The 13,995-nt window shown below is 45.2% G+C and overlaps 1 protein-coding gene across 1 annotated transcript; it reads right to left on the bottom strand.

Moving 5' to 3' along the window:
* Window positions 1-483: 483 nt before the first annotated feature.
* Window positions 484-13,404, bottom strand: Rbm22 (RNA binding motif protein 22). The gene is given in 12 exon segments (XM_052742244.1): window positions 484-1,650; window positions 1,652-1,683; window positions 2,597-2,728; window positions 2,891-2,979; window positions 4,042-4,206; window positions 6,344-6,544; window positions 7,198-7,370; window positions 8,128-8,228; window positions 9,322-9,454; window positions 10,061-10,090; window positions 12,851-12,904; window positions 13,273-13,404. Coding segments are annotated over 12 exon segments (1,263 nt in total). The 5' UTR covers window positions 13,327-13,404; the 3' UTR covers window positions 484-1,551.
* Window positions 13,405-13,995: the final 591 nt, after the last annotated feature.

The raw sequence follows: 13,995 nt of genomic DNA, 5'->3' as shown, positions 1-13,995 counted from the left end.
AGACACTGCCAGCCGCCACGATGAGAAACAGCATGTGAAGATGCCGGTAAGCCACAAGCCATGTGGCAAGATATAGATGAACAGAAATGGATTAATTTAAGCTGTAAGAACAGTTAACAAGAAGCCTGCCACGGCCACACAGTTTGTAACCAATATAAGTCTCTGTGTTTTTTTTTTTTTTTTTTGGTTTTTCGAGACAGGGTTTCTCTGTGTAGCTTTGCGCCTTTCCTGGAACTCGCTTTGGAGACCAGGCTGGCCTCGAACTCACAGAGATCCACCTGGCTCTCCTCCCGAGTGCTGGGATTAAAGGCGTGCGCCACCACCACCCGGCCAAGTCTCTGTGTTTACTTGGTCGGGTCTGAATGGCTGTGGGACTGGCAGGTGAGAGAGATTTGCCCTGACTGTGGGCCAGGCAGGAAAACTCAAGCTACAGCCCACTGCCACCAAAAAAAAAAAAAAAAAAAAAAAAAAAAGAGTCAAGTCTGAAGATTAAAAAATTCACATGTATAACTTGTTTCTTTTACCAATTTCAAATTCAATATCAAAGGGTAAAAGAAACAGAAATCCAGAAACATTTGGAAAATTGACCCGTTTTAATTATTTAAAAACAAAAAATACAATACAACATCAAATTTCCCTTACCATCTACAATTGAGTTAAATCCAAACATCCTAAGACTGAACAGTCTCCTGCCCAGAGGCAGCGAATGGTGAGCCGCTGAAGACACACGGGTGAACGCTGAGGATCCAAGTTCCGGCTGCAGGCGGACAGTCTCCAGGCAAACACACGCCAAGGCTCTTCCTTTCAGTTTATTAAGGTGTTTCACAGGAAGTTCTTTCAAACCATCTCATCTCAGGTACCAGGTTTCATCAATGATATGCAGCGCCATAAAATTTGGGTTTCCACCCAATAGGAATAAAAAGCAAGTTTTTACTTTTGTCTTTTTCTGACAGTGTGGAGAAGTCAAATTATCAGTTGACTCCTTTAGTAACATGAAGTTTTAAAAGCAAAGAAAATATCGGCTGTGCTGGGTTCTGGTCTCTGCTTGTCTCTGAGGGTGTGACTTCAAATTGGTTAAATCACATTTACGACACTACAATGATTAGTACTAAATTTTTTTAGATGATATAAAAGAAAATACCAAATAGACATAAAAATGGTCAAAAGTTTTTTTTTTTTCCAAATCGCAGGTCAATTTTTGCCTCCCGCCCAAAAAGATACAAAATGAACATATTGGGATAGTAACTCCATTAGTTATTCCGATTCACCCATGTGTACGTTCCCCACTAAGTAGAAAAGGAACGAACACACATAAGGCTGTCTTAGTACTGCTAGAGTAGTAAGCAGCTGTGTTCATGGCAGCTTGTTTTGGGCCCACTGATCCTCTGATACATGTGGGGAAGCATAGCTGTGTTCTCTGGCTGCCCACATCTGAACACATTCAGCTACCATGGAAACTACAAAGCAAGGAAAATTATACTTATCCCAGGATTCATTTACTGGGATTTTAGAGCGCCCTTTCTTCCTCAGAGCCCGAGTGGTGATGCTGTGCTAGGGGCTGCTGTGTTTTCCAGCATGAGCTCCCATTCTCTGAGGGTCCTGAGAGGGGTAGTGGATTGGTCCTGGAGCCCTCATGAAAGGCGGAGGCGGGTCCCATTGGGTGGAACATATGTGGTCCAAAACCTGATGTGGAAGAGAAAAAATTAGGCTTGCAGTTCCCTTGACAACCTTCCAAACCTGTGAATCTTTCTAAGATCAAAACCACCTACACATAAATCAAGGCTGACATAATGTTAAGTAAATGTCAGTGCACAAGACCTGCTTAGAAGTATCTACCTATATTCCTTGGTTTCCCCTCAGCCCCCAAACCTTCAGACCCATGCACCTGTTAGTATGTCACCCAGCTGTCTGCTACTAATCAAACATCGAAAATCCTACCAGACAGGAGTCAATCAGGATGTGGGAGACCAGAAAGAAACTAGGCTCATGTTAAGATCCTTTCTGCCATCACTGGTCTCAATGCTCCATTCCAGAATGGAAAGACTTTCTTCAAACATACAGGCTCACCATCAAAACAACATTATTAGCCACCACTGTCTCCTACATTATTCACAATGTCATGGACATTCACACAGGGTGCTACTGCTTCAACTGTTTATTAGTGGCCACTGACAGGATAAAGAATATGAGCCCAAATGTAACTCAATTCCATAACCAACTCCATGTATTCACATGACAGTCTCTTTGTAGCAAGTTTTTCTAACAGAAGCAGTAGTTTTACTGATTCCCATCCTGATACAAGGCCCACATCTTGCTGTGGACAGCAAGGACAAAATTTACAATGAGGAACAGACTGGTGGCAGATGGCCATCATGCTGTAACTCCTACCCACGATACCTATGCTCAGATTTATAGAGTGGTACCTTTCCTCTCCTACGAGTCCAGGAGAAGAGGAAAGAATCAGGACTCTCCACCTACCAGCTTTGCCTGGAGACTTCTACAGAGCAAGCACAAAGGACCTAGCTGCCTCAGACTCAACTCAGGTGCAGGACTTTTACAAGAACTTTTCTGGGCCAGAAAGGAAGAAGGCAGTTACCTGGGGGTGGGGGTGGGGCGATCCCAGGGGGTGGGGGTAGGGCAATGTTCACCACTGCTGGAGGGCCACTTGGGGGCAGGTTGAAGTAGTTGGCAGATGCCTCCTCTTCTGCTGCAGGAGGAGGAGGTAGAGCTGGAGAGGAGATAGCAGACACTTAGAAGGGCAGACAATCAACACCACATTCCTACTGTTTATGTCCTGGTTTGCTGCACAGCTGACAGAGTCAAGCCCAGTCTCTCCTAACAGAGAAACGCCAGCGGACTGAGTTTGCATCAGCAAGAAGTCCACACTCACCTCCAGGGAGTCCTGGTACAGGCTCTAGCTTGATCCCAGAGTCTGTGGTTCCGTCCTTCTCCTTTTCTTTCCCTCTGGCTGCTTGGGATCTGGAGACATACATGCACAGGACATCAGCACCCTGTCCGGCTTTCTTTCACACGCCTGCTTAACTCATTCCCCAGGAAAATGGAGTTCCATCACTCCTGCCCTTTTTAGCAAACACTCTTCTCCCACATTGACAAAGTGTAGGGTGTTAACTAAAAGCAAGGTTTTTGATGGTGGGAAGGTCTGGGTTCAAAGCTACAATCATTGGCCAGGTGTGGTGGCCCTCGCCTTTAATCCCAGCACCTAGGAGATAGAGGCAGGCAGATCTCTATGAGTTCTAGGACAGCCTGGTCTACAGAGTGTGTCCGAAACATTCTGGGCTGCACAGAGAGATCCTGTCTCAAACAACCCAAACCCAAACCACTATCATCATTAGAGAAGACAACATCCATGTGGGCAGCAAGTGCTCAGCATAGAGAGAGCATTCCACCAAGGGAGCTGCTGTCAACCTCCTCTCTGCTTCCAAGAGGGACACAGAATCCCCTTCGAAATTTAGGGAATGTTATTTATCTCTCTTACGCAGTCAATTTCAAACTCAAAACAGATATTCTTCTGTTTATCCCTTTCCCCACTTCCCCAGCACTCAGCCTCTGATGCAACCGAAACCCTCAACATCTACCTCTGGCAACCTGGCATTATGCTTGGCTCACAGTGGCTGTAAAACATGAAGACCTTCAAAGGAGCAGGTTACTGGAGCAAGACCATGAATACAGTTCTAAAGTTAAGATGCTTCCAACAGCCACAGCGACCAAACACTACAGAAGCGGCTGGAGGGATGGCTCTGCTGTTAAGAGCCCTGGGTGCCTTTCAGAGGACACTGGCTCAGTTCCCAGCACCCACGTGGTGGCTCCTAACTGTCTGTAACTCCAGTCCCGGGGGATCCAACACCCTCTTCTGGCACCAAGCCCACAAGTGGTGCACAGACACATGTGTGCCAAACATGCACACACATAAAGTCACTAAAATAAAATACTAGAGAAGGATCGTCTAGGGACTTTTAAAGGCCCCAACAGAGCTGTTTACACAAGTCTCCAGTAGAACACAGTTGAGAACAGTCTTCATACCTTCCCCACTTGACATTGAGTCTGCGGCCATTCACGATCAGCTTGTTAAAGGACTTCTCTGCAGCCACCTCAGCAGCCTGCCTGGTGGCAAACTGGATGAAGGCACACTGCTGCCTCTGCACAACCGTGATTGTGCGGATCTCCCCAAACTGGTAGAAGTGGTTTCTGAAGGAACACAGGCCGAGGAGAACAGGTTAGCAACCCAGATGCTGCCTTGGAAAATGGAGACGGGCTATGAACTTAGAATGTTCTGATCCACCACTAGACAGCTGGCCCCAGGGACATAGGCCTGTCTTTTGGTTTTCCTTGTACCTGGCCCTAATGTAGGTGCTACTTATTGGAGATAAAAGGAAACTTAAGAAGAGTTCTCATGTATCTCTGGATTTTTCTTGTGGAGGAGAGGAGGTGCTTTACTTGGTTACTCAAGAGCCATACTTTCTTAGTATAAGGCACTGGCAAACTACAGCTCTTATGGTCCATGAGCCAAGATTGTTTGCATTTGAGATTGAGCCTTGTTACGGTACACAGGTTAGTTCTGAACTCACAGGGTCAGGTGACCTTCCTGCCTCAGCTGGGACTGCAAGCAAACACTACCATGCCCAGCCATCGTCAAGAATGCTTCAAGAATGTTTAAGAGGCCAGGCAGTGGTAGCACAAGCCTTTAATCCCGGCACTCGGGAGGCAGAGGCAGGTGGATCTCTGTGAGTTTGAGGCCAGCCTGGGCTACAGAGTGAGTTCCAGGACAGGCACAAAGCTACACAGAGAAACCCTGTCTCGAAAAAAACCAAAAAAAAAAAACCAAAAAAAAAAAAAAAAAAAAAGTTTAAGAGGACTGTGTAGCTCAATGGCAGAGAATACTTGTCTGGGATGCATGAGGCCCTCAGTTCAATTCTTAGCACTGGAAAAATAAATAAATACAAAATAATCAATGAAATAAAAAAAATGTTTAAAACTGAAGAGAAGGAAGAAAGTGGAAGACAAAGGAGAAAGCCAAGTGTGGTGACCCACGTACAGACCCTAGTACTAGAGAGTGGGGAAAATAGTGAGTTCCAGGCCAGGCTAAGCTACATGACAAGACCCTGTCTCAAAACAACGAAAACAAATAAATAAACGAACAGACAAATAAACACGACAAGTCAGGTCCCGTGGCTAACACCTATCACTGCAGTACCCACGAGGGGGAGGCAAGCGGGTCAGGAGTTACGGTCATATGAGTTCTCCAGGCTAGCCTGAGCTGTAGGAAACTCTGTATCAAACCCCCAAACAAACAAAAAAGGGAGCACTATCCAGAAGAGATCACATGTGCTCCATGGAGCCCAAAGTATTTTCTCTAGCCCTTTTATAAAAAGTTAGCTGGCCCCTGGAGATCACTAGCTCAATGAGATGGGGTTTGATGGAGACAGGCCACCAAGGGCAGGAGTTTCTTCTCCACTTCATCTCACTGAGAGAGATATCTCATCTAGTCAAGCACAGAATAAGCCAGAAATACAAATTAAATCAGAATCTCTGCTAAAAAGGCACTAATTTAAATAAAAAAGTTTTAGAGTCACAGGGCTTGCTACCCTCCATAAATAATCAGATATGTATGTGTGTGTGTGTGTGCGCGCGTGCGTGCGTGCGTGCGTGCGTGTGTGTGTGTGTGTGTGTGTGTGTGTGTGTGTGTAGAATTCAAACTAGGCCAGGCCTTGGTGGCGCACACCTTTAATCCCAGCACTCGGGAGGCAGGGCCAGGTAGATCTCTGTGAGTTCGAGGCCAGCCTGGTCTACAGAGTGAGATCCAGGACAGGCACCAAAACTACATGGAGAAACCCTGTCTCGAAAACCAAAACAAAACAAAAAACAACACCCCCCAAAAAAGAAGTCAAATTAGAGGCTGGAGAGATGACTGAGAGGTTCAGAGCACACGCTGCTCTTGCAAAGGACTAAGTGTGACTTCTAGCACCCATGCCGAGTGGCTCACTGCTGGAACTCCAGCTCTAGGAGGCTCTAACACCTATGGCCTCTCGGGGTGCTCACAGCCACTTGCACAAGCACACACACACATCACGCCCATACGCAGTAATTAAAAGAATCCAAGTTGACCACTAGGCCCATAACACGAAAAAGCACTCATGAGAAATGCAGCTACACTGGCATCACAAAAAAGAATTTTATGAAATTTTCAGTCAGCATTTGTATCAAATGATAGGCTGGCTAAAAAAAAAAATGAACTTGATTTAGAATTATCATGCTTGGTGGTGTTTTTGCAAACTATTCCAACGCAGTTAAAAGCAAAGAGAATTTTGAAATGACGCCCACAAACCTGAGATCTGTTTCAGTAATGGTGTCTCCCAGACCACCCACATATAGTGTGGTAATGGTCTTATCCTCTGGTGGGTCTAGACGAGGCATGGTTGAAGCTCGCTTTAGAAGCTTATCGGCTACAGGGTCATTAATTCCATAGTACCGGTCTTTTATATTCTGATCGGCAAGGGGGTCATCTGGATCGGTAGGCTTCTCGTGTCTAAGATTCACCAATGAAAACAGCACAAAGTGAACCAAAGGGAAAAGATCACTCTACAGTAGCTACATGATAGAGTCCTCAACTGCCTTTCAGACTAGAAACCACGTCTATACAAAAATACTGTTTAGTAAGAGAGCAAATGGCAAGGGATTACTATACCACGTAAAGACTTCCCGATCCTCTAAGTAATCCACTTACGCTGCTGGAATAGAATCTGATTAAAGCTATGGATTTCACCTCAGAAAAAGGGCATATATATGGGGGTGCATGTTACAGTTGACAAATCATTAGCTGGAACCCCTAATTCTGATGCTTGGCAGTCTCAGCTGAAACAAAAGTAGCCTGCAGAAGTCTGGTCTTATTTTGACTTCAACTATACTTTGCTATTCAAACCATTTAAATGATGGCACTAAATTATCTTAGAAACTTCGGTCAGCATGTATATTATATGATAGAGCAATTTCTCGTAGTTAAGTAGAAAACATAATTTAGCTAGGCTCCTGTAAATATAATAAGCTTTATTTTATTGCACGAGATACTCTACATGTAAACAGACTGTAAGAGCTTTAGATGCTAAAGCATGAGTTTAAGCTGGAATTTCCCACTAATCAGTTGTCTGAAAGCAAATACAGAAAGCAAGGCTCAGCTCTTACCTGTAGGGACACTCCTCTCCTCTCTTACACTCTCCTTTCACCCAGAAGGAACAAATGTGGGGCCGATTCCGTTTGTAGTACGGTGTGGTCCGGGCCAATTTGAGCAGCATGTCACTGGTGGATGTAGCTTTTCCCAGCATGCCAACTGGTCGTGTTCCATCAGAGTTAGAAATCTGCACGAAGAGGACAATTTTATTGGCTGTCAATTCATTAGGACTTCTATCAAATACAAAACTACATCAATCACAAGGCCCTGGATTCAATTCCCAGCACCACACATAAACAATATATCCCCCCAGACAAACAATGACATCAAGAAAGTGGCCAGAGGACCAGGAAGTCTGGTGGGAGATTGTGTTTCCTAGAAATGACAGGGAAGCTACACCATGATATCCCAACAATACAGCTGCCTAAATAAAGACAGGAACAATAGATATACTAACTTGATGGTGTGGTGGCGTATGGCTTTAACCCCAGTATTTGGGAAGAGGCAGGCTTTCTGAGTTCAAGACCACCCTGGTCTACAGAGTGAGTTCCAGGACAGATAGGGCTACAGATAAACCCTGTCTGAAAAAAAAAGAAAAAAAGGAAAAAAAAAAAGTTCTAGATATACTAATTAAAAAAGGGGAAATCTCATGGATCCCATTCCTAGACAAAGAACTACAGGCAACTAATGACTGCTGATAGAGAATTAGTCTCTTCTGGGGATGAGCTCCTTAACTAGTTATCCAATACAAAGTGGTCAGCCTCAAAATCATATACATATAAGCCACATTAAATGGACTCAGCAGGTTGTATTTACATGTTTGCTCATGCGCACACAAAACCAATAATAATCAAAGAGGCCATCAATGGGGGTGTTGGAAGGGGTTAGAGGGGTTGGAGAGAAGAAGTGATACAATTAGATTTTAATTAAAATAAAAAACATACTTCTCTTTCCATATTTTGTGTGTAATATTCTTTGTTGACATCTGATTTGGGCATGTCATCTTTAAATGACAATCCTGCATCGCGAACTTGGATGGGTAGGCCTGGTACAAAGAAATGGAGGAAAAAACATCATATAGATTTGAAAACACATTCATACTGAATATGTACATAAACTACAATATCATCCTTCCCTTCTCTTTCTTACTTGGTGGGGGCTAGAGAAATGGTCCAGTGGTTAAGAGTACATACTGTTCTTGCAGAGGGCCAGAGTGGAGTTCCTTCTAACATGCAGGGTGGCTCACTGTAACTCCAGCGTCAGAAGATGACACCCTTTACTGGACTCAGCCCTGCACTCACATGTACACCCCACATATACACATAATTAAAAACAATTTGATTTTTAAAATGGTGACAGTTTACAATATTTTAAATCAAACTGTTTAGCACCATCAGGCTAACAACTGCTACAGAGCATCCTAAGAAATTGTCCAAATTCCTGTGCTGTCATGGAATTTGGTGAGGTGAATGCTTTACAAAATTGCTTCAAAGAATACTTTAGCCACGGCAAATTAAGTTAATAATGTATCTAGCTTTAACAAATTTATTTCAAATACACATAACACAATGGTTTATTGTTAGATTGGTCTTGAAGGCCCTATGGATAGCCAGTTATGTTAAGGGGTCACTGTACTCCAGGTCTGAATGCTCCCGACAAACATGAATCAATATTAAACAATATATAGCCAGAACTGATTAGCACACATAAACATAAACACACAGACACACAGACGTGTGCACACTTTCCCTTGCTGGTAGACTACTTTTTTTGAAAAGGAAAGTGTCAATGTCCAGAGCATAATTAGCCCAGGAAATTCTGGTTGGGACTGTGAGGAAAGTTTTAGATCAAGAAAAAGGCCTAGGCAAAGAAATAGCCTATCATAGGAACAATGCCTTTTACCCCAACTAGCTATAGAGACGGAGGTGTAGGCCAGTTCTGATTTCTTCCCAATGGCTCCTGAAGTTCCTACTATTGTTCAGAAGGACTCCACAGAAGCCTAACTGTGAGTTTACGCCTGGGAAAAGCAGATTACAGCGGGATCAGAACCAGTGATGGGGAGAAGTGGGAGGCATCAGGCTGGTGTCTTGTTCAGGGCACGTGTACACTTCCAGGTCTAGCGGATGTGGCAAACATACCATACTCTAGGTCTAACAGGCAGGTCTGACAAACATTCTTCAATTTACTGCAGGTTTGGCACACTTCAGTCTTCTTGAAGCGCATGCGGACCCCAGGGCACCAGCGAAACACTGTGAATGGTCTGGCACAGATCTGAACACACACCAAGAGCCATAGAATAGAATGTTAATGGTCCTGACCTGGACTCAATCCAGATTTACTAGGTATGGGGAGTTGACCTTAGCAACCACCTAAACTATATGCCAGCTAACCCTCAACTCCATTTACTTTCTCTTTTCTAGCAGTTAAAAAGCTCACAAAGTACAGAAATAAATATCCAGAAAGTCAAAGCCCTACCACCTAGCGGCAAACATTAAGAATCTGACTCTCTGTTTTTGGTGGGGAACAGGGAAAGCGAAGCAGGAAATATTATCTCTTTGAGACTGTTGTGACAGTCCCAACCCCCCTCTTCAGCTGAAATGCTTCTGTGTAGCAGTCAAACAACACCTGGGACACTAACTCATGGTCATCAGTGCAGATTCAGACACCTGTTTATGAATCTACATTAAAAGGATCCTTTTCTTATTTCCAATACTAGTTGTCAGCCACTGAATATATTCAATGACACATGAAAGCTGTGAGCGTGAACTCTGACCAAAGAACCTCAAAAGTTAGTAAGTACAAAGCCACTTTGGTAGAATACAGGGAAGAAAAGGGATCAAGAAAATGAAACAGTCACTTCTTAATAGACATACTTACTTTGCATTCTTTGCCATACTTTTCTTTGGTCTGAAACAGAAAAGAACTGGAATTACAGAAGAAAAAACAGACAAACAAAACTAACCCAGGTATCTGTTTTTTACCCCCGCCCCAAGTACAAAACATGATGCGTCTGGAGATTACTGGCATTGTGAATAAAGATAATCAAACCAAACCTAAGTCATCCTTTAGTTGGGGTATGGTAAGGGATTCTGGAAGGTTAAATCTAATTGTCAACTTGACATAACCTAGAATGAGCAGGGAAGAGTCCTGATGGTGGACTGTCTAGACCACATCAGCCGGTGGGCATGTCTATGGGGGTGTGTCTTGCTTTCTTTAACTGATGTGGAAGAGCCAGCCTGATCGTGGGCTGCACCATTCCAAGAGTTTGGACCCTGGATCCTGTACGTGAAGAAGGGGCTCAGCACCAGCATGCACACATGCATTCATTCTTTGCTCTTGACTTGAATGTGATGTAACCAGCTGCTTCAAGTTCCTGTTGCCCTGACTGCCCCACAATGATGGGCTGTAAGGCAAAATAACTGCCCCCGCCCAAGTTGTTTTTGTCAGGGTATTTTATCACAGTAAGAGAAGTGAAATTAAGACAGATATACCAACAAGGTCATATTCTCCCAAGAGTACATGGAACTAATACCAAGAAAGTGTCTTTGGAGCTACAACTCTTACATTTACTTCTGCCTCTCAAGAACTAAAATTTCTAATGGAAACACCATATGTTTTCTCTTACACGTGGAACCTAGATTTCAAATTGTTCTTGTGTATGTGTAGATCATGAACTAGAAAAGGGATCCTGGATGGGAAGAGTGTGTGTGTGTTTGGAAGCTGGATAATAAAACAGGTATTAGAGCTGGGCGGTGGTGGCGCACGCCTTTAATCCCAGCACTCGGGAGGCAGAGCCAGGCGGATCTCTGTGAGTTCGAGGCCAGCCTGGGCTACCAAGTGAGTTCCAGGAAAAGGCTCAAAGCTACACAGAGAAACCCTGTCTCGAAAAATCAAAAAAAAAAAAACCCCAAAAACAATAACAACAACAAAACAGGTATTAGAAAGAAGGGCAGCTGGGCATTGTGACGAAAGACTTTAATCCCAGCACTTGGGAGGCAGGAGCAGGAGAATCTCTGTGAGTTCGAGGCCAGCCTACAGAGTGAGTTCCAGGACAGCCAGGGATATACAGAGAAACCCTGTCTTGAACTTCCCAACCCCATCCCCCCAAAAAAGAAAGAAGGGTAAACTGAGGGAAGCCAGAAAACTAGCCAGTAAGGGGCAGGAAGAAAGGTGGAGGGCAGTGGAAGAGGGAATTACTGAAAACAAATGTATGAAAAAATGACAAAATGAAACCCATTACTCTGTACACTAACCTAAAAAATAAAAATCAGTTCTGGGAGGTGGCTATTTCAAGGGCTATTTTGTTTTCTAGGTGAAAACTTCCAATTTCCAGCACATGTTTCCCTTTGACCACTCTTTGAGGAAACTGGTTTAAACACCTTCCATCCACCTGGCTGGTAGACCTTATGTGCTTGGTGGGGCTGGCATGGTCGAGGAGAATCAAGCCTGGAGATGGCGGCACCTAGAGCTGGAATGGCTTCCCAAAGCATCTACTCCTGAACTTTGGTTGGCAGCTTTTTTTCCAGCATAGTTCTCTAGGCCACTGGTTTGAAGGAGGTAGACAGTGGGGGAGAATGGTGCTTTAGGAAAAAGACAAGGTCTCAATACACAGCCCTGGATAGCGGATAGCCTGGAACTTGATTTGCAGACCTGAATGGCCTTGAACTCACAGAGATCCACTTGCCGAAAGGCTGGGATCAAAGGCAAGAATCCTCATTCATGGCCAGTTTAGGAATCTTTGTTTTACAACCAATTATGTCTATCAATAAAAAAAAATTATTAGAGTCAATGTAAGAACTATGATTTTTTACTTCTTTTTTTTTTTTTTTGGTTTTTTCGAGACAGGGTTTCCCTGTGTAGCTTTGCCCCTTTCCTGGAACTCGCTTTGGAGACCAGGATGGCCTCGAACTCACAGAGATCCGCCTGCCTCTGCCTCCCAAGTGCTGGGATTAAAGGCGTGCGCCACCACCGCCCGGCAAGAACTATGATTTTACATTAGAACATGGACATGCAATTTGATCTCTCATATGTGTTAACTGACGGGTTGAATATCAAATTCTTTTGGCGTGAAAACCAAAATTCCTAATGGTTTCCCCAGTGCCCAAATCAAGTAGGAGGAAGTCAGAGCCAAGTTTCTACAGTTTGCTCAGAAGGTAACTGTGCTGGCCTCTCCTGTGCCGATGCACCGTATATATCCTACATTCTGTTCCCATAAACCATCCAGTTAGCATCTCTGAGGCTGATCACAACATATAATCCTAAGATAATCATGTTGACTCTTTTGTTTGTTTGTTTTTTAAACCCTTTTGGAAAACGACAAAGTGTATCTTAAACTAGATAGACTACCAGGTGCAGTGGCTGAAAGGCACACGACTAGGAGTCAGGAAGCAGAACTACATAAAGACATACTTTCCCGTCAACAGACCTACTTTCCATGTAGATGCTCAACAAGTATTAGCTGTTATGTTACGTCTCCTACATTACAGAATTATTGCTCAGTGTCTAGGAGAGGAAGTACGCATGGCATTACCTTGCAAGTTGTCCCGTACTTTGGGTTAGTAAAAGAGCATCAATTCTTCTAATGGTCAAGAGAAATACTTTACAATCGGCGTGCAAGGACCACGATATAATGTACAGTTCACTCCCGCTGCACAGGCAAGCACTCACCATTCGTATATAAGGGTTTTCTCCAAGACACGTCTGACACAGTATAGGGAAGTCCTGGAGAAAATGGGAAATCTGATTGAAGAGCAAGTCCCGAAGACCCTGTTCCCTCAGTCACTTTCTGGGGCGGGGAAGGGTGCAAGGTTGGCAGAAGCCCCAGCTCCCGGCACTGGCCGCGGAGCGGGAAGGGGCGCTGTCTGCACTTCCGGCAAGCGGAAAAGAAGAAAGCATCTGGGAAGTGTGGAGTCGCCGGGCGGACAGCGCCAGTCCCGGGACCCTGGTCCGCCGCACGAGGGCTCTCCTCCCGGCTGCCCCGCCGAGCTAGGCCGCAGCGCGGCTCTGGCCGATCCCGCCGCAGCCCGGGGCATAGTCTCCCATCCCGCCCGGCCTCGCCGCCCCCGCGTCCTTCTCCGGCGCGCACTCACCGCGTCCTCCCAGTTCTGCCTGTTGTAGGTGTTGGAACCCAGAGAGGTCGCCATATCGGGAGTCCCGAGGCAGCGCCGGCTTCCGATTCGGGAGACCGACCGCCACAATCCCGGCAGGCTCCGGGCGGGCGGGCGCCGCGCTACGTCTAATCTGCGCGCCTAGGGCGGCCGCGGGGCGGGGCCTCGCGTCAGAGCGCGGCGGTCCACGGCGCTTCCGCCCGGCTGCCCGGCGCGCGTCCCGGCTGCCGACGAATAAAGCGACGGATCGGGGGCCACCGGCCGAGGCTGGGGTCGAGACGCGGTTAGTCGCAGCCAGGCGCTGACGCCTGCGCCTCTCATGTTCCCAGTGGCCCTTCCGTTGTTATATTTAGCACCCAAAAGCACAGAACGTCTAGTAAGTGTACTGTAGACGACAACGAATCTCTTGGCATTCCTTTATGCTAGAAGCGGATTCCTTATCAGGAAATCACATGTATGTAGCTAGATAATCCTGTATCTTATGTTGCCACCTTACCATTATGGCTAGGATGCTGATTCCTCTTTTATAAAAAAGGAAATTGAGATTAAGATGAATTAACCTTTTATGTATTTATTTTTTAAGGTCCTGGAGCTAAAAACCGATGAATCCACAGATCCCAAGGCATTAGTTTTTCTAACTTCCGACATGAAACAGGTCTTATAAGTCAGCGCTTTCGAGTTTTTAAACTCTCAACCATTCTACAA

Source organism: Peromyscus californicus, unplaced genomic scaffold, assembly GCF_007827085.1.
Source record: "Peromyscus californicus insignis strain IS unplaced genomic scaffold, ASM782708v3 Scaffold_17__1_contigs__length_78620276, whole genome shotgun sequence".
Taxonomy (NCBI): Eukaryota; Metazoa; Chordata; class Mammalia; order Rodentia; family Cricetidae; genus Peromyscus; species Peromyscus californicus.
Note: the sequence above shows the minus strand (reverse complement) of the source record. Positions and strands in the feature narration are given on the sequence as shown.